The sequence below is a fragment of the Ambystoma mexicanum genome, chromosome 4q (genome assembly GCF_040938575.1).
Source record: "Ambystoma mexicanum isolate Mex_15411 chromosome 4q, UKY_AmexF1_1, whole genome shotgun sequence".
NCBI classification, from domain to species: domain Eukaryota; kingdom Metazoa; phylum Chordata; class Amphibia; order Caudata; family Ambystomatidae; genus Ambystoma; species Ambystoma mexicanum.
Genome location: NC_090928.1, coordinates 185,122,616 through 185,141,908, shown reverse-complemented (window position 1 = coordinate 185,141,908; position 19,293 = coordinate 185,122,616). Strand labels below are relative to the sequence as shown.

The 19,293-nt window shown below is 43.1% G+C and overlaps 1 protein-coding gene across 3 annotated transcripts in view; it reads right to left on the bottom strand.

Annotated features, from left to right (window-relative positions):
* RPS6KA2 (ribosomal protein S6 kinase A2) overlaps positions 1-19,293 on the bottom strand; it is a 1,317,456-nt gene that overhangs the window by 547,158 nt on the left and 751,005 nt on the right. For all 3 annotated transcript variants that reach the window (XM_069607706.1, XM_069607704.1, XM_069607705.1), the window contains exon 11: positions 8,144-8,208. In XM_069607706.1, the coding sequence (XP_069463807.1) occupies positions 8,144-8,208 (65 nt within the window). The remainder of the gene's footprint in view (positions 1-8,143; positions 8,209-19,293) is intronic.

The window sequence follows — 19,293 nt, the reverse complement described above, 5'->3', positions numbered from 1 at the left end:
TTTACTGTGGATGCGACACACCATTTAAGAGCAAATAGCTCATCAATAAGGGAGCAGGCAATGTAATCACTCTGGCGTATTTCATACTAATTGGTGGCGTACCAATAATGAAAGGGCTTTTGTAAAAAGAATCAGGGATGCCATGGTGCCTGCTGCCTTGTTAAGTATAATGCATACACATGTGAGAGCTTTGTAACTAGAGCAGTGATAGAATGGACAACGACTTTGAAAAAAGGGATCAGACGTGTGAGCTGGGTGTTAACAGTTCCACCTGCACTCTACATTTTTCATTTTAATTCAACTCTTATGACCCAAAATGGCCTACAATTAAATACACTTATTGATTCAATGTGCAATATTGTATTTTAAACTGACTGTTAAAGAGGCCATAATAAAACGGGTTTGAACTTCTGTGGCTCCTCACTGGCAGGCAACAAAATTAGCATTGAGGAAAATAATTGATCACTAGGGTGGAAATGGTCTATGACTGAGGGACCAATCACAGTGTTCATCACTGGGTCACAAAGAGCTCATCTGTGTGCTTGGGATCGAAAGGTAAAGGGCTTGATCATTCCAGCAGAGGACAATCTCTTTTTTTCACCTACTTGCTGATCAGTTGAGAGGGGAAATGTATGGCATGCATCACCATCTCTAACACGAAACATGGGATGTGTACTAGGTACCCCAAAAAAAGCATTTGAATATGGCCCTCATGAAAAAGAAGAAACTGCGAAGCTCGGTTAAAATAAACGTATGTCTGGGCAACAGAGACAGATGCAGAGCCAGTGTATAAAACACAAAAACTGGATAAGAAACTGGTAATAACCGCATGCAGCGCAAGCAACTCTAAAATCTCACAAAAGGAACTGCACTTGCAGGCACATGCAGCACAAGACATTCTCTGAAGAGCAGGAAGAAAAGGTAGCAGAGGGTGGAAAGGTAAATGGAACGCATTTACCGAATTATGCACTCAAGCCCATCACGCAACCACACACCAACTACAACTAATACCATACATCGTCTGGGCTAGATTTTGCCATTACAGTAAAGCCATTGTTTTATGCTGAGCTGTGTATTCCATGACATTTGTTTTCACATTTTCGGAGAAGAAATCCAATTGAGAAACATGCATCCATACTACCACAACCATATCTCCTCTACTTCACACCAAGTGTTTTTAGTCATACTAAATTACTTGTCTGTTATCTAATCCCCCTTTCCTATTCCTCCCCAACCTTCTTCCCCACTATCCATGGACTATGGTCTGGCACCTCGGGGCGGGGCCATAATATGTCACCTCTCGGAAAGCATCATGTGCCGTAAAACCACTATAGTGGTGATGGTCACAGGTGAAATATTGTATTACATAACAGACAATGGGCCTCATTACGAGGTAGGAGGTAAGGGATTACCGGCACCGGTAAGGGTGCTGGTAATCCCTTACCTCCATATTCCGAGGTCCTTTAGCGGGTCCCTTCCTTAACACCTGGTCTGACCAGGTGTTAAGGACGGGATCCGCTAAGGGACTTTAGAGCTAATAACGGTACTGCAAATTGTGGTACCGTTATTAGCTACTTCCCCATTCCCATTGAACCCTAAGGGGGCTCAAATGGGAATGGGGAATGGTTCTCAGAATGGGGACTTACCGAGTCCTCCAAGGTTGGAATGACCCGGTAAGTACCCATTCCGAGAACCCAGACCCGGTATGCGGTAAAGGGGTAGCCATGGTGCTGATAGCACCATGGCTACCTCCTACCTCGTAATGAGGCCCAATGAAAGTCAAAAAAGTGGACACCTCTAAATAGAGCTGTATCGTTTGTATAGAAGACACTATGGAGCTAATAGAGGAGCAAAAGGCTTACTCAACTCTTAACAGGAGAGAAGCTAGCATCTATGAACCAAGCCTGTGCCCAAGACATCAGTTAATTGATGCAGGGGTAATCATGGCCGAGGCAAAGGAGAAGGCCCAAGGAATGGTGACTAGCACTCCCTAGGGCTGGAGCAGAAGATGATCTGATTCAGCAGACATCAAAAAAGAGGAAAAGAGTATTAGAGGTGCATTCTAAATCCAAACCAATTAAGGCAGGAAGAAATCTAAGGGGGCAGTGGGGTCAATAACATGAGTGTAAGGAAAGTGACAAATAAGGCCTATGCTCTGCCAAAAGGTTTACAAATAAAAACAAGAACCAGCAAGGGTGGCCATAGGATGTAAAGCAATTGCAACACACAACTGAGGCATACTTACATCAAAAAAAGGAAGATGCCAGAATACAGAAGACCAAACCAAACACAGCTGCTGCAAACTAAATCTCTCCCAGTAATTAAAACAATCTATAGAAAAACTCTGTAATATTTGAGAATGTTATGGAAAAGGTTAGGGCCGATCCTATATCTCAGATTTTCACAGGAGAGCTTATAAGCATCAGTGGAAGACAACATAGAAGAATTAAGTGTGGGGTGCATTCAAAGGCCCCAAACAGAAGTCCCTTTTACGTGAACAACAGGATTTGAAACACTGAAAATAAAAACAGTTTGGCCTTTGGTTTTTCCAAGTAATATTGAAGAGCCATGCGGAAAAGAGACCTGCCTACCTGTCATTACCAAAGGAAAAGCAGCATTTTACCTCCGAAAATAAGGAGGAATGAAATATCCCTTTCACATGGAAAACAGGATTTTTAAACACTGACACAAAAATGGGTTGCACAGGTGTGTGCAAATAAAAGCAGTTTAAATGTGAAAATGTATCACTGTTAACAGAAAAATATCAGGGAAAAGACATGATGTGCAGGTTGACAACAAGCAATGTGTATTATGTTTAACATACAAAACACCAGTGACAATTGAAAAGCCACTTTGTTTTCATGGAACAATGTCAGCCCAAGGCAAACCCTTTTGCTGCAATAAGGTTTCCTGCTAAAGGTGTCGAAATTCAGTACTCTCCAGACCTGCTGGCTCTGAAGGCAATGGCTGCAGGAGACGTTCCCCTTGACTGCAGCATGACCAATATGTGTGAAAATGGGGGCAAAATCCTCAAATAGTAAGCTTCCAACACAAAGAGACTGATAAAGAAAAACTCTGGGTGCAGGCTGACCCAGTGAAAACAAAAGGCCGGAAGCAGGAGAAGGGCCATTTGTCCCACATGAAGCTTCACATTTAATTTAAAACAACTGTCATCATTTAGGCTTTTTTCTCAGCAACCATAGGGCAGACTTTCTTCATCTATGTACAATTGTTTAGGTAATTTCCAGGCAATTTTGCAGATTTAAAATTCCTCCACCTGCAACTCAGGGAACTATCATGGCCAGTTAAACTAGGTTTCAGGCTGAACTGAACATGCTCCAAATGTGAAAATTGGTGAGTGGGCGGAGAATAAAATCAGAGATATGGGCAATAACTTACATATCCATAATTGTTATGCTTTTTATGGAAATGGCAGAAAGGTGCCACATGGCCGTGCTATATGGTACAGACCTGGTGGTTGGCTTATCTAATTCTCCATGATTAGCTGAATCAGAAAATATGTGTATTATTGCAGTTGCTAGTAAAATTATAAAGTTATGACAAATAACTCGTTTTTGCCATAGATTTGAAAGGAGAACAAATGGCGATTACAAATGGGAATTGCCGTATGTTGCTCCGGACCCCTAAACAAATCTTGACATGGAGGCTGGGTTTGGGAGGAGGGAGAAGGGTAACTGTCAAATCCTAGTTGTGGGAATTATTTCAGGGTACTTTGCCAAGAATGCAAAATTAGTGGTGTCATCGCTGTCATATAAGGGGGACTGCACCAGGAGGAGGGGACAGACACACAGAGAGACAGACAGACACACAGAGGGAGGGACAGAGATGGCTTCTGAAATTTACCATCTGACAGATGTAAGGAAATACCAGAGGAGATTGCTGACAGTGCATCTGGGTGGAGCTGCCTATTTCTATGAAGGCCTCAGAGCTGACCGGGTCCTATGGTGGAGAGTGGGAGGCCATCTTTGAAAGTGGAGTGAACAGACCCCTGCCCTATCTTTCTAGAGTGTCCTTAGATGCAGCTGGTGTTCCTGAACTTTAAACAGAGGCTCTCTTTGTAAGTAGAACTGAGCCCTGGGAAACCAAAAAGTGGGGGAGTCGGATTGCCTTGAATCCTTTGCCTTTATAGAGGGGGGCGAGGGCAAAACTGTGTAGATTCTTAGCCTATTTAACTAAAATATTAATGCAATTAATTACCCATTTGGCAGTACACTACAGAGATGAATTTTGTTAAAATTCGAAATTAACAAAGCTCACTTCCCAGTGTGTGCTGAAAACTATAACCTACAATTTAATTAGGTAATCTTTTTAGTCCTGCTAACCCCAACTTCTTTAAGGAAGAGGGGTGCCCTTGTTCTTAAATCAGTCCAACCTTTTTATCCATCATTCAGGGGGGGCCTGAAATGCAAAATTCCCCAAATCATTCAAATTTTTCTTCCCGACTTCTCTGACACAGGCCAAAGTAGGAAGGGTCTGAAAAACAAATGGCTACATCACCCTGTGTTTCTTTTAAACCAAAAGTGTGGGTGAAATCATAATTGAAATATGTATTTGTACCAATCTTGAAATCCCACTGCTAGCCTTTTAAGCCCGCAGGAAAATCTAAATCGCACACACTGCATGATAATTGCTTTCGTTATTGATCAGTGTAATTATTTCTTGAAGTGAAATTTGCGGAAAATGAAGAATTGTGACTGTGTTCTTTTCAACTCACGTTTGTGATATATTTATGCTGAGGGAAGTTGATTGTGTTGTGCCATGGATAAAGTGCTGTTTTACATTTTAACGCTAACTTCTATTACTTTTATTTAAATAAATGCCAATATATTTCCTGTACACGGCCCTCGTTCTTGGCTCATTGTTAGCTCTGGGGAGAGGGATCCACAGGGCATGAAATGTGTCTGAGAGAGGGCTGAAGAAAATAATCTGTTAAACAGTTTCTCAATAAAGCGTTACATAAGAAACATCTGATGATCCTCAAACACCTCAAGCAGCAGGAGCGATCACAGCAGATCAAGCATGCAGAGCACTCACATTTCCCCATCCCATGGATCAGAAAGTCATCACAGTCTGTTTTTTACCTGGAAACCTGTGACATGTAGTCCTACATTTAAAATAGGACAGAGAAAACAACAAGCCCCAGAATTCCAAGAAAGAAGAAAAACCAAATGTTCTCACACATGCTTTGAGGAAACATGGGAGCTCTGATCAATACACAAAGTACAGGGGCACTATGAAATAAAGAGACCACGTAAACTCCCATCAGAAGCAGATTTGGCAGATTAGGCCACTGCAACAAATGAACATACTATCACATTAGACAGGGACATGAACCATGCTTGACACCTTTACTAGAAGGAATGCTGGAAGAATCTGATTGGATGTCAGATAAGTCATTTTATGTCAGAGGGCCAGAGGGGTACCCGTCTTCTTGATATTCTTTTTGGAAAACCATGTAAAGAGGGTCATGATAGAATTCCCTTCTGTTGCTAAGTAGCAAGAGAGTCTTGTGATTAAAAACCATATAAACAATGCTAGTACTTATAAAGGAAGCCATGCATATACACAATGTTGAGTTTTTGGTCTAATCACATTTTAATAAATTATTAAGATTATGATTTTAAAAAATTAATGGATAAAAGAATTGCAGAAAATGTAACTTAACAATGGTCTTCTTGCAGAATATGAGTTGGGACGAAGTCCCTGCCTGGTTCTATGAGCTGCCAAAAGGGTGGCTCAGGAGCTATTTTCATCCTAATCCTGAGGATGTTGGGCCTATTGGTGGCATGGGGAGTATCCCGTGATCACAGTCCCTTGGGCCCTATCAAGTTGCAGGGGACAATCACAATGCCTCATTTCAAGCCAGTGCTGGTGACCTTTACCCTACCCACACCCCCTGCCAGGTAGGGAAGGCCAGTTTGTTAGCCCGGACCCTCCCCAGAACGCTAGTAATACTGACCATGTAGGGCCATGTAAATGCATTCCCATCCCAACTAAGAGCCTTAAGCTGTATCTAAGCAGACCCTACATTTAAACTCTGGAAAATACACCTTTCCCTTTAATGAAAGTGTGTTTCAGTCATATATGTTAGTAGTGAAGGGTCTAATAATATATTTGACCCAACAACATCAGAGTCATCAATTCATATCTTTTATGAGCAGAAGACCAGGGGTTAGCATATATGCAATGTTGTCAGCCCGTGGAATATGTCCCACAGGAAACAAAGTAAACAAGGCAGTGCAACTCGCCAGAGCAATCTCTTGTGGAAGAAACAATGTTGCAATTTCACCATCTGCACACAGAGGTTCCTCACAACGAGTTTAAAAACTTTACCAAGAGTTTCCCGAGTATTTAATATACACAGAGGAGGAAAAGGAGACCTAGAATAAACGAAAGCAGCATTAGAAAGCACAAGGAAGGGAACAGTACCGGATATTCTCTTAGATACCTCCTTTTTATTTAATGACAATCCATGGTTTTATTAGCATTGAGAATTTTCCACTCTTGGTGTCTTTTAAGTCCACTGTTTCTCTTATTGCTTGGTTCACTGTGCGTTTTTAGCTCAGAACATTCTTGACAGTTTGTCAATAAATGATTTCTCCACTCTTAGTTAATTATCTCTCATGGAACTGTCTCTTGTGGCTTTCTCTCTGGCTCAGGATATTTGTTTGGAGTGAGGACATTTTGAGCTTGGACTTCATGACAATAGACAAGCACCTTTAGTTTAATTTAGTTATGTTGGGAATCCCACTAGGTTCACAGGGTGAGATAGGTCTTTTTTCTTATTATTTAAATTAAAGTACAATCAGGACGTCGACTATGTGTACAACTCCTTCTTCCGCCCCACCACAGGGGATTGATTACCAGTGTCCTCTTGTAGACATGTCCCATTTCACTATCTATCATTGCCCCTTTCAATCTCATAAGAAATAGATTGACATTGCAGCTGAGAGATTGGTGAGGTTTGGCTTTCTGGTTATTCTGGCATTAAGGATGTGAATGACTGGGCCCGACGTTTTCTTGCATCAATGATGGAGATATCTGGTATGATTGGGTCTGGCAGGCCCATATCCAAGTGTGGCAGCCTTGGACAGACAGTGATGTGTTTCCTGTGCTTGAAACGGGTGTGGCATGGGTAAGATGATGTGTGACGTTCAATCAGGTGACATGATCTCTTTTTTGTACACTTCTCTTCCCTTGGCTCTCTTTTGTGTGCATCTGTCGTCCCATTAGGTTCTGGTGATTGTATGTTTATCTGTTCCATTGTAAAAGAGGGAGATGTGTAGTTTGTGGCTCAGTATATCTCTTGAGTGGGAGATATCCATTATGGAATGTGGAACCTGAAGGGCTGTGTATTCCAGGGATGACAATGAACAGACAGGATGGGAGCCCTAACTAATATGATAGCTTATTCATAGCGTGCTTAATACCCAGAGGTTTCCAAGCAAGTGCGGACACTGGGATCGAACCTGTGGTGCTCCGCATCGTCTTGCTTCCAAGGCGAGCATGTTGCCCCTGAGCTATCCTCCCAAGACAACTGGAAAGATGCTACTGTACTGCTCCCCTCCACAAACTTCCTATCTTACCCTGTAACTAATACAAGTAACACGTATCTGTACTTATGTGGCTCCAGACTACTCCCTGCTTCATGTATGGCTTACCTCATGATGACTGGATACTACAGGGATACAGATGTAAGCAACATATTTATACAGTGCAAACCTTGTCTGACTCTCTTGGGGGCCAAAATGGGGTGCCTAAAAACACCTTTTCGAGTCTTACTTTACACTGAGGGCAGAACGTCCGATAAAGGGTTACAGTGACATGAGAACTTTGGTGGAAGTAAAGTTAGTCAAAAAAGATGAGTTGAAAAACTATTCAAAAAGTTTGGGGGTCCCATAAAGTTGGGGAAAAAGAATTAAAAAAATAAGTATATATATAAGTATTATGTTGCAACACTGAGTGACATCTGTCCAATTCTGTGTCCTCGCTGTGTCCTCGCCTTTGAAAACTACTTCATGGACTTCTTGGGCTGTTTTCTCCTTTACAAATTCCATCCTTTATGAATGACAGCAGTTTGATGTATTTGAGTTATTTTGTTCTCAGAAAAGGCCATACTCACATTCCAGTCAATTGTAGAGAAGAAAAGATGCCGCTTAATTTCTTCTACACCATCGAGCCCAGCTCCTGCCAAAACATAGCAAAACCAGGAACAAATCAATGAGAGTTTGATAAAACATACTACCAAGTCATTTTCATAAACAGTTTGGCGAGGGCCCTGCATGAATTTCATGAACAGATATTAGTGACCATTTCACATTAAAAAGGCCCCAGTCTTCAGCTTGTTATCAGTGCAAGACGGCTGACAGAGCCTCACTTCGGTCATGTTTTGAATTGAAGGTAAGAGTGTTCTTCAAGCTGCAAAGGCCTACTTTATTATATCAGTAGGCCTTCGCCATGATCAACACACACACCTCCCTATGTTATTTGCCTTTTTAAGCAGGAGGGTTAGCAATAGCAGAAAGGTGAGGAAATGCATCAAAGTTGCACATCCTATTAGTGCAACCAAACTGATTAATATACTGTATTTGAGTGTACCTATTTGACACAATGTATCCTCAAACTGCTAAGTATCTTCCTTTCAGGTTCAGAAACTTTTCTTTCTTCAGTCTTCAATATCTGATGGATGACCATTTCTGGGGAAATCAGTGGCATCTCATCCTGCTATTAGCGCCATGACTAGCACCATAACGGTACCGTCACCGACTTGGTGTTATGGGGACCTACCGGTCTATTCCGACCTATGCCGGACTGGTAAGTCCCCATTTGAAAAGCCATTCCCAATTCCCATTTGAGCCCCCATAGGGCTCAATGGGAAGGCGTCAATAACGGTACCGCAAATTGCGGTACCGTTAATGACCCCGGTATCCATTTGCGGGTCCCGTCCATAACACCTGGTAAAACCAGGCGTTAAGGGATGGACCCGCAAAGGGACCTCGGAATAGGGCGCAAAGGGATTACCGGCACCGGTGTCATTACCGGTGCCCGGTATCCCTTTGCGCCCAGGTCGTAATGACCCTCAATGGATTCATTTATTTAGCTTTATTCGACTGGATAGCCTTATAACAATATCAACAACAATACATGACACTTAAAAAACAGCAACGCGAACAAAATGTCCTATATCCAGTTCAAAATTATTAATAATCATCAAATGATGCCTTGTCTTTGTTAAAAATCCATGTACAGCAATCATTCGTAAAATTAATTAAACTTGATTTAAAAACACAATAGGAGAAGCCCCCCTTAAACGATTTTAAGACATCTAAGCTCGGAATCCATAACCATTGCACATCATTAGTCACTACATAGGTCCAGGCTGTTCTCAGTTATTATGATGATTGCATAATCCACCTTGATCCACATGTGAGGCTGGCACTTTTTTGCTTTCCATTTAGCAATAGTCCTGCTACTAATGACACACTGTGAATCAGTTAGGGGCATCATGTACTATGCTTTTAAGATACTCATATTCTCGTATTTCGATCAGCAACAATGTTCTCTCTAATTTGCCATGCTTTACATAAGAACTTAGATACTGTAAGTATTTACATCGCTGTTGGTAGACTTGCATAGCTCTACTGCACCTAATAATAAGCGCACACCAAATTGTAACAGAGTAGGTGCCTTGTGTGCCTCTACTTTGGGCAAAGGAACACAAAGTGCCCCACACTCTCCTTTACTTGAGGCACACTGGGCAAGTTTCATCACCTCTTGTTGTCCACGTGTATTCAAGCTATGCCAACGCTGAGGTGCCAAATCGGAATCTCATATAGAGGGAACGTGCATACTGAGGGCTTATTTCATCTAAGCATTTCTCATATCCCCACTCCTGCTTTGTTGGCCAATATGCTGCCATTTGCCTCCACTGGGTAATGCTCACCAAGATCTGCTCTTTTTTCCTTGTGTCATATGCCTTCTTTTGTTACCTACAATATGTTCTGTATTACTCCAGGTTTGTTCGAGGCCTAACTCCTCCATGGTGAAGTGCCTTAATATAGCTCCACCTGTTGGGAGAGCAAATAGGTGGGAACAATGGGTCTCACCGTAGATGAGGTTGCAGACGGCTCACACAAAGCTGTTCGAGGCTTCCAGAAACCCTCGCAGAGACCACTGCAGAAAGTGAGGATCGCCTGATTGTGGTTCCAGCACCACATGAAGACCCCTGAGGAGAAGGAGATGGGACCAGGCATTGGTGTGACCCAGGATAGGGTCGCCATGTCTTCAGGTGCAGCACGGCCAGGCTTTGGGCCCCAGCAATCTCTTCCGGATGGTGAGAGACCGCATCAGCAGCTTGGCAAGGTCCCAGCAGAGTGCTGAGAATGCAGGCAACGTTTCAGATGACGAGGCCGGAAGATGTCCACACAACAGTGCAGCACATTTCCACAAAATGCAGACTTGACAATGACTCTCACATTGAATAGATGATGGCTGCAGGGGGTGGATTCAGACCGGTGTATTCCACAAGTCCAGAGGTGCAAGGTTCAGGTCTTCCCAGTCAAGTTGAAGGCAGAATCCGGTGGTTGGCATAGCCAATCATGGTTGCCACAGCAGTCATCGGGCAGATCTCTAACAGTTCCCAATGTAACCATAGTAAACATATCAACACCCAAATGATGGCCTTGCTCGAACGCAGACCTATGAATGCAGGATGCACACAGAGATCTCTGCAGCTATCACTTAACTCACTGCGCTATCTTACTATCTATCATGTGGCAAGTAAGCCGTGTGATGAGTGCAAGAAGCTGCAAAGGAGAATGAACACAAGCACCCTAGAGAGGTGTAGAATGGGTCACAAGGTTATGACTGGCGAGTGGTAGAAATTAACAGGACTTGACAGTGGAGGAAGAATGAGACTATTCTTAGTCACCTTTAGTAACCCAAGATGGTGCTCGCATTCCATGCCAGGGGTGAGCGCTTCCCTTCACTGTAGGATGGCAAATACACGTCAACAGTTTATTCAGAGGACCATTCCCTCGCTACCCAATGAACATCTGGATGCCACAGTAGTGTGTTCCATGCCTGGGGCACTGCCCCATGCTTGGCTTAAGTTCCCAGTGATGAAGACACATCTGTTCACAGCTTAAGTAAAAAGGCTCACACCGCAAGATCTGTCTGGCACAATTCTTGACTGTACTGGAACTGATGTGGTTTCGTGTTGCATGACATATTCCATGTATCAGGGATCTCCGAACACGCGCCCCTGTGCAGTTTGAGCTGATGCTGATACTTTGTCCTGTGATCCTGGCTCACAAAAGCCGCAGTCTGATGGTTGAATGCGAAGCATTTGTATTCTGTGCACTGGCAGGACTTCATTACAGTCCACAAGAGAGCTGCAGCCAATCGCAAGCAGTGCCTGTCCCCTCGCCATGTCCTCTGATGCCGTCAGCTTATTATTTTATTTTTTTTAATCAAGTCACAACTCTTAAGAAGGCATCTGATGAACCTCCTGGCTTTAATAATGGCTTCACACAGCAGGGGGTAACACCAGCTCTTAGACGTTTTAACTCCAAAAGGCAGTCACTGAGAACCATCACTGAAGGGCCATTACAAATATGATTGCCAATTTTACTTTTAGGTCACAGAAGCGTTCTTGGCTTAGATCAAACACGGCGCAATTGGGGAAAGTTTCTGAAAGGCTAAACCTTTATGCCTGGGAAATGAGCTGGTTATGGATAAAAACAAATATATAATAAAGACAAACTGTTGTCAAAGAAAACCTTCATGGAGGAGCAAGTAACCATCACCCTGCGGAGGCAGCTTTTGGTGCCGGTTGGGCAGTGGGGATAGAAGAGCCTGAGGAGGGCATTTCCACATAAAAATCAGTCTAGGTATATGTTAGCTCTGAGCTTGAACCTCTATAGGGGGAGATTTCAATGGAATTCCCCCCCCCCCCCCCACTCGAGAAAATGTTAAAAAGTAATGGGTTGAAATTGTGCAGTTTATGGCACAATTGTTGAGAAACCAGGGTTAAAAAGCTGTAAAGCTTACAACCAGTTCATTTGGCTAGAAAATGAAAAAATACACTGGGATGCTTGGATGCCAGGTCACCAACCGTACACACCGATATCGTTAAACATGTTCATGTGCCATGTCCCCAAAATATTTGTCCGGATTACCAATATAAAACACTTTTCCTTGCTCCATGTGCCCAAATATATGCTAGTACCTCCACTGAAAAACACTTCCATGATGTTGACCATAGGAAGAGCTTATAACATCGCTCCCCCTGGACGAATCCTTACCAAACTTTGCAAAAAAAGTATATGGCCCGCTCTGAATTGTTTTGGTAAGTATGGTGAGGTTTCGTCAAGCGGGGGGCAAAGTTATAGGTGGTCCCACATTTTTTTTCCATCGACACAATGCAAACACATTTTTGCTCACACCTACAGCCTAAACCAATTGATGGATTTTCACCAAATTTGCGGCAGGAGTGGTGGCTCGGTCCCGAAAGCATGCTTTTGTAAATTTGGTATAAATCTATCTAGTAGTTTTCTTGAAAACGGGCTAAAAGCAGGTAAATAAAATATAGTGATATCTGGATTTGGTCCGCGGACTCACTTCCCTGTTCAGTCTGCAGACAGACCACTGATTGGTTCAGAGGGCGCCTGATGTCAAAATTGTGTTTTTTATCCACGAAGTACACAAACAGTCCGGATTCTCACCTGTGATGTTCGCGAACATTTCCGCTGTTGTGGGACATCTGTACCTATTTCTGCATTACACGGTTGGTAAAAAGCTGTTTTTGGATGGCTTATAACTATGGCGCCACTCAATGAAACTGCATGACATTTGGGAATTCTATTTGAGACCCGATTCTGAATCGTATTGAAAAGTTTGGTGGGATTCTGTCAAAAGGGGGCAAAATTAGAGGGGGGTCCCAAAATATTGCAAAGGCTTATAAATGGGGTGCCATTTGACAAATCTACACAACAGTTTGCAAACACATTTTAGATCTAGGTATAAATGTCTTTGTAAAGTTTGGTGAGGTTTTGTCAAGAGGGGGCTAAATTAAATGGGGGGCCTCCACATTTTTAAATGGCTTATAACTTTGCTGCTGTTTGACAAATGTGGTCAAAAGTTTCCAGAAAGATTATAGACCCAACCTTGACTGTTTGTAAAACGTCTGAATGGGTTTTGTAAAGTGGGGGCTAAGTTATATGACTATTGTATGTATATATACATATTTTGACACATTTGAAAAAATAAAACATGGGCGGATTTCCAGCAAAACTGATGTAAGTAGCATTGGCAAGGACCTTAAAGCGTGCTTTTGCAATTGCGCCTGTGTTTTATTTTTTGACAAGTATTGTAATGTAGGTACAGAAAATATGATATACTTTTGGTGACTGAGGTATAGCCTGTGGCCAAGGACAGTGGCCAGATTGTCCGGGTCATGGCATAAGGTCATGACCTGGACAATCTGGCTACTGGCCATGAACACGAGGGACGACAAATGGGGTTACAGTGGCCATGTCCACCTGGGACCGGCTATGTGGTAAAGTTATTCAAAAGTGGGATAGGTTTGAAAGAGAAAAAAAATGGTGCTTGTGGCAATATGGTCATAGGGTTCTCTCTTCGCCTTCTACAGGCTGCCATGGAAAGGGAACAGGGGCTCTGTACGGAGCCCCGCCTTCCCTTTCCATGTTGGCCATCTTGGAAAAGGATTTTCCTTCCTACAGCGGGACATCCCAGGCATCCTGGTCTAAGAAGAAAAATCTGTTCTTTTTTTTTTTTAGCACCCCGGCTTACCGCTTTGGGAACCCGGGGTGCTAATGGTCTTCATCCCCCATTGCAGGGGATGGAACAGGGGATAACGGTCTCGAGCCCTCATTATCCGAACTCGCTTCACTTTGGCCAATAACTTGGGCTGCCGCGTCGTTATCCCCCATTAAAGTCCTTGGAACGGGGTATGAACGCCACATTATTTCCATTAGCATAACACAAAATCCCAGGAGGATAGCTCAGCGGCAACATGCTCGCCTTGGTAGCAAGACGACACGAAGCAACACAGGTTCGATTCCCGGGTCCGCGCTTAGAAACCTCTGGGTATTAAAGCACGTTATAAATACACAACTAAGACAAAAACAACTCTGCAACTAAAAACAATAAAAATTCTAGTAACAGCGCCTCGATGCCCGTGGGTTGTGTGAGCGCTTGCAAAATAAATAAATAAAACAAAATGGTAATGGAAATGTTAGAAAATCTTATTGAGCCCATGTACTTTAATGGGAAATGTAAAATAGATGGAGTCTATAAGATAATTTTTTTTGTTCTATTTTTTAACTGTGAAAGGTGTTTCCTAAAGGAATTTTCCTTTTGTTGTTTGATATATTTCTTTTTTGCAGGAGAGGTTAGAACGTAAGGTGGGGAGGGAAATGAGGCAAGAGGCACCAAGCACTAATATGGAGTGCAGGTGGACAGGGGAAGATGTTGCGTATGTGTTACTTCTATGGTAGGGGCAGTGTTTCTCATGCTCCTTGATTACAGCTTCCAATGCACTTCGAAAATTGCTTCCCCCTGCAGAGTGGTGTGTTGCAGTATATGCAGATGACTGTTCTCTTCAAAATATATGGGTCAACAGCCTCTTTTATTGCTTGCAAGGTAGCTGCTGGGATTTTGTGTCCCACAGAAGTAGGCTGTGTTGTTACAGTATTGCATGAGGAAGATGATGTGGAGGAAGACAGGCTACCACTTGCTAAGAAAGGAACAGCCTTTCTGAGAGCATTGCGGTGGTTGGATTTGGTGTGGCAGTGCATGGAGGTGGTCTCATAGGAGTACTGTCCGGGTAGTCTGCGACTGAGTAGAAAATTGTACTCAGTGCATTTCACTTTGGTAGCTTTAACCTTTGGTACATTCCCAACAGTGGTAAATAACTCTCACATCCATGATTCTCTCTGGGTGCTAGAGGTAGGCACTTCCTCAACCTCATGTTCTTGGTCGTCTTCATTCTCTTTGGAACTACTGTGCTTTTTTCGTTGTGTAGGTCCTTCAGCTGGTGGTGGCTCTTGGGGAGGAGCGATGGCAATGACTAATGCCATTTTTAAGATAAATAGCAGTTTTGCTAATATTCTTCCAGGTATGTGCTTTGTAATAGATTGCTAATTGGATAATGAGTACGTTTAGGTGTAGGAGATGTGCAAGGGTACATTTTGAAAATTCCTAGACTGGTAGAAAATGCAGTTCCGAACTGTCCTCGAAGCACGGACCGGATAGTGAGGTGCAGGCGCTTTCACCAACATGTCATCATGTCGCACACGTGTGCATGGACACGTGGCACCATCTGGATGGTATGCAAGGACGTCAGATGTTCGCATACTTCAATGGATGCAAAAACAGTGGAGAAAGTTGCAAAAGGTGTATAGATGTGTTAAAAATGATGCTAGAAGGTGGGAAATGGCAGGGTTTTAAGGTGAAACTGTAAATTGGACAAAAATGTTGCTATATTGGGGTAATTATGATATTGGGAAGTTGTAGGAAAATAGCACGCACTGGTAAAAACCTGTGCAATTCACTGAATAGACTTTGTCAAAGGGACATTATGTTGCACTAATAAAAACCTATGAAATTCAATGAAAAAACTCAGAAATTCACCAGTTATTGTAAGCTAATCAACCATAACTTGTGCCACCACTGTGCACTGCCAAGACATCACAAATGCCAAAGCGGTAAACCGGGGTGCAAAAAAAATAAAGGATTTTCATTCATTCAATGGGACACTGCGCATGTCACACTGAATGAAGGAAAATCCCTTACAAAGATGGCCGCCATGGAAAAGGGAAAGTGGGGCTCCGTACAGACCCCCTCTTCCCTTTCCATGGCGGCCAGCTGTGCCAGGAAGAAGGAGCGGTTGTGACGGCGAGTGCCGCCGATGCCAAAAGAAGGTGAGTGGAGGGTGGGAAGTTTTTTTTTAAAAAGACGGTTGAGGGGAAGATGGCGGTGGGGGGAGCTGGTAATCAGGCTGGCTGGAATGCGGGCTAGCATCAGCGTTTCAAGCCTGCATTCCTACCCACCTGATTGTCTGGTTTCCGCCGCCTGTGTACTATTTGTAATGAATACCTTTAGTGCTTAATAAAGAGATGAGATTTTATGCACTGCTGCTTATGCATATGTTTTATGTATCCAATAAAGGCATTAACAGTTTTTCTAGCCCATGTGGCCAGTCAAATTAGATAATTTGCAGGAAGTGCTTAAATTAATCAACAAACACTGTTGTCCTCTTCAAAGTCATCCCAACTTCCTTTGGAATCTTATGTCCCGGCGTTGTGGGATAACATTTTAGTTATTCTCCACTTCTAGGCTCCTTCGCGTTGATTATATAAAGTGCATCTAGAGAGACAATGCCTTTTTTGCAAGGAGGACGGAAGCTGAAATTGCTGATTCCATCTGTCTCTTTTCACTATTGTAGATCCGCTCGCGTCGGAATTCCAGGTTGCCATGTCGTTGTTGCTAGAAAAACTTCTCATGCTTTTATTGGATAAATTGAAAAAAACAGTAATGGGGTACATGAAAGTATTACTACTGAACTGAAGCAATTTTTCTGTCCTGAAGAAGGCCATGATAATGATGGTGGAACAGCCACTAGAGATGGTGTCTAATATAATCTAAAGGCCGAAACATGTCGACAATCTCAAAAGACTATAAAATAACAAGAGTTTTGTGATAATACCTACATCTTTGCTGTAGAGTTACTGATTTATTAAAATCGACCCCGTGACTAACTATGTTGTTTAAATAATGTTTGTATCAATACTATGTATATTTTTATCTAAATATGTATTACTCATTTAATAAAATTCCTTTTTCAGTCAAACATAAGAGTGGTTCTAAGATATGTGGCATGATAATGATCTAATGTATTAGTGGATCTATATACATATGTTAATATGTTAACCGTGTAAAAACATTACAAATCCAGATCCTAACTGGCAGAGAGAGGGGTAATCTGTTTCTCATCTTTGTATAGATTACCTGAGAAGCTAGCCACCTGCTCTAGGTTCACCCTGGACTCTAATTACAGACTGTCATTTTTCGATGAGTACACCGGAGTGCGTCATGGACTGGAGTCTGAAGCAGAGCAGGTGTTGGTCTAGTGGGGGAACCCCAGGGAGTAATTACACAGAGCCCAGACTTGGATTTAGCAAGCAAATGCAATCCTGAAAGGCATCAGAACCCAGAGTACATGTTGCCAAGATGTGGGAAACATATTTAAGACCCTGGTACTCTGGGACCCCAGGTGTGAGCCAAACTGAATTAATACCTAGGCCGGAACACGTGTCTGGGGTTGCTGTTGGTACTCTTGTTCAAAGGAGGATTGCCTAGCATTTCCGTGCTGGACTGCTCAAGTGGGTGGGACAAAGACTGCTATGCAAATGGATATTCCTCCTTTGTGAAAGATACAGTGAGCTAAAATGTGACTGCGGACTCTCATGTGGGCATATTCCCATAGAACAGGTCATTAAGCCGAGTTTGTTCTTGCAGAAGGGCGCGCGTACCTCTTTTCCTTTGAATTAACACCTGATTGCACAAAGAAGAAAGCTACACACAAATGAGGAAGTGGTGGAACCATTTATCATGTACCAATTATACACCCAGCGAAACAGATCCACTAATCCGAAATGTGACTGCAAACATTCATTTCCTAGTCAATAAATAAAAAGAGGTAGAAACCACTAGAATGTGTAAGTTAGTATGGCATTGCAGGGAGTTGGTGTTGTAGCAGTGAGATGAGTGGGAGAGTGCTGTGGCAACGTCAAATAGGCCCTTATAGGAGAGTTAGGAAGCAGAAGGTGGCTAAGCAAAATAAGCCACAATGTAAGAGGGATATGGTTTGTAGGATATGACGAAAGAAGGGGCCTGATGGAGGCCTTGAAACAAAAGCTGGCCAGACCCATATGATACGGAAGAGAAGTTAGAGAGTAGCCCGCTGTGTGTTCTAGCCGAGATCCTGGAGGCAGCTGCAAAGCCACTAGAGGTGAAAGGAACCTTTGCAGCTAGAGGATCTGGTGAAGAGCCCCTTAGTCTAGGTGGGAGGGGTGAATCTTGGGTAGGGCAGTATAACTATTGCAGCTTGAAAAGGACCCAAGTCGAGGAAAGGGAGAAACCCTTCTGAAGGAGAGCTCTGGGACAATAAGGGGACCCTACATTTTTCTGCCACGGTGGGATCATAAGGAAGTGAACCCCCACTGCAAGATGGGTATCTCTTAAAGATCTTTCGCCGGTAGGATGGCATCACCTGGATTCAGGGTGTCAAAAAACAGGCCACCTTCGCCACCATCTGTCAAAGCCAGTTAAAGAAGTATGCTGATGCACTTAAAAGCACCCTGGCATTGTTTGTGTATTAAAGGGAACTTTGCTGGGCGCAGATGCCCTAGAAACTCTCCGTGAATTAGAATGGAGATTGAATATTGGCTTAACAATTCTAGGACTTTTGGCTTGGTCACTTTGATTACTTCCTCCATCCTGATCACAACATTAGCAGAGAATGCCCCCTGTTTGTGATGGTACCCCACCGTCTATAGGTATCTCCCCAACACCTCCCTGCAAAGCTTGAATAGAGGTGTTCTACTACCCTTGTGTGTCAAGAGCCTTTTTTTTCAAACTCATAGCATCATCTTCACTCCATTGGCCTCTTCTACAAGTCCCCAGGCAGAGCAATCTAGCCAACATACTTTCATTTCCCAGATGTTTCAACGGCAGAGTCCTGGAGATCTGTATGATTAGTCCCTCCTGGGGGCACGTGTACACTGGCCTCACTACAGAGATTTCAGGGTCATTTCCATCCTCTAGTGTGAACACAACTAAATCATAGCTAGAGGATAGTAGACTGCACATGGGTGTGGGGAAGTGGGGAAAACAGAGGGCAGTTACTGGACAGGCAAGAGACTGCACAAGATGGGGGGCAATCTGCATGCAAGATGATTGTTTGGAGCAATTAAACTGCACACTGGAAAGTGGTCACAAGCAGTGAAGAATCGAAGGTACCTGCAAGGGCAAGAGGTGGAAATGGCTGTATGGAGACAAGTCAGAGGTGGACACAACAAGGTAGGGAGTGAAGGGAAGGATAGAGCACAGAAAAGGGTTGAGTGGGACAAAGGAGTCTAAGCACAGGAGGAATGAATTTAATGAGGGAGGAGAAGAAACTGTGGCAGGACTCTGGTTATTTAATGAAGGAAGCAGCAAAAGGAGATATGATCTTAGGAAAGCAGTCTT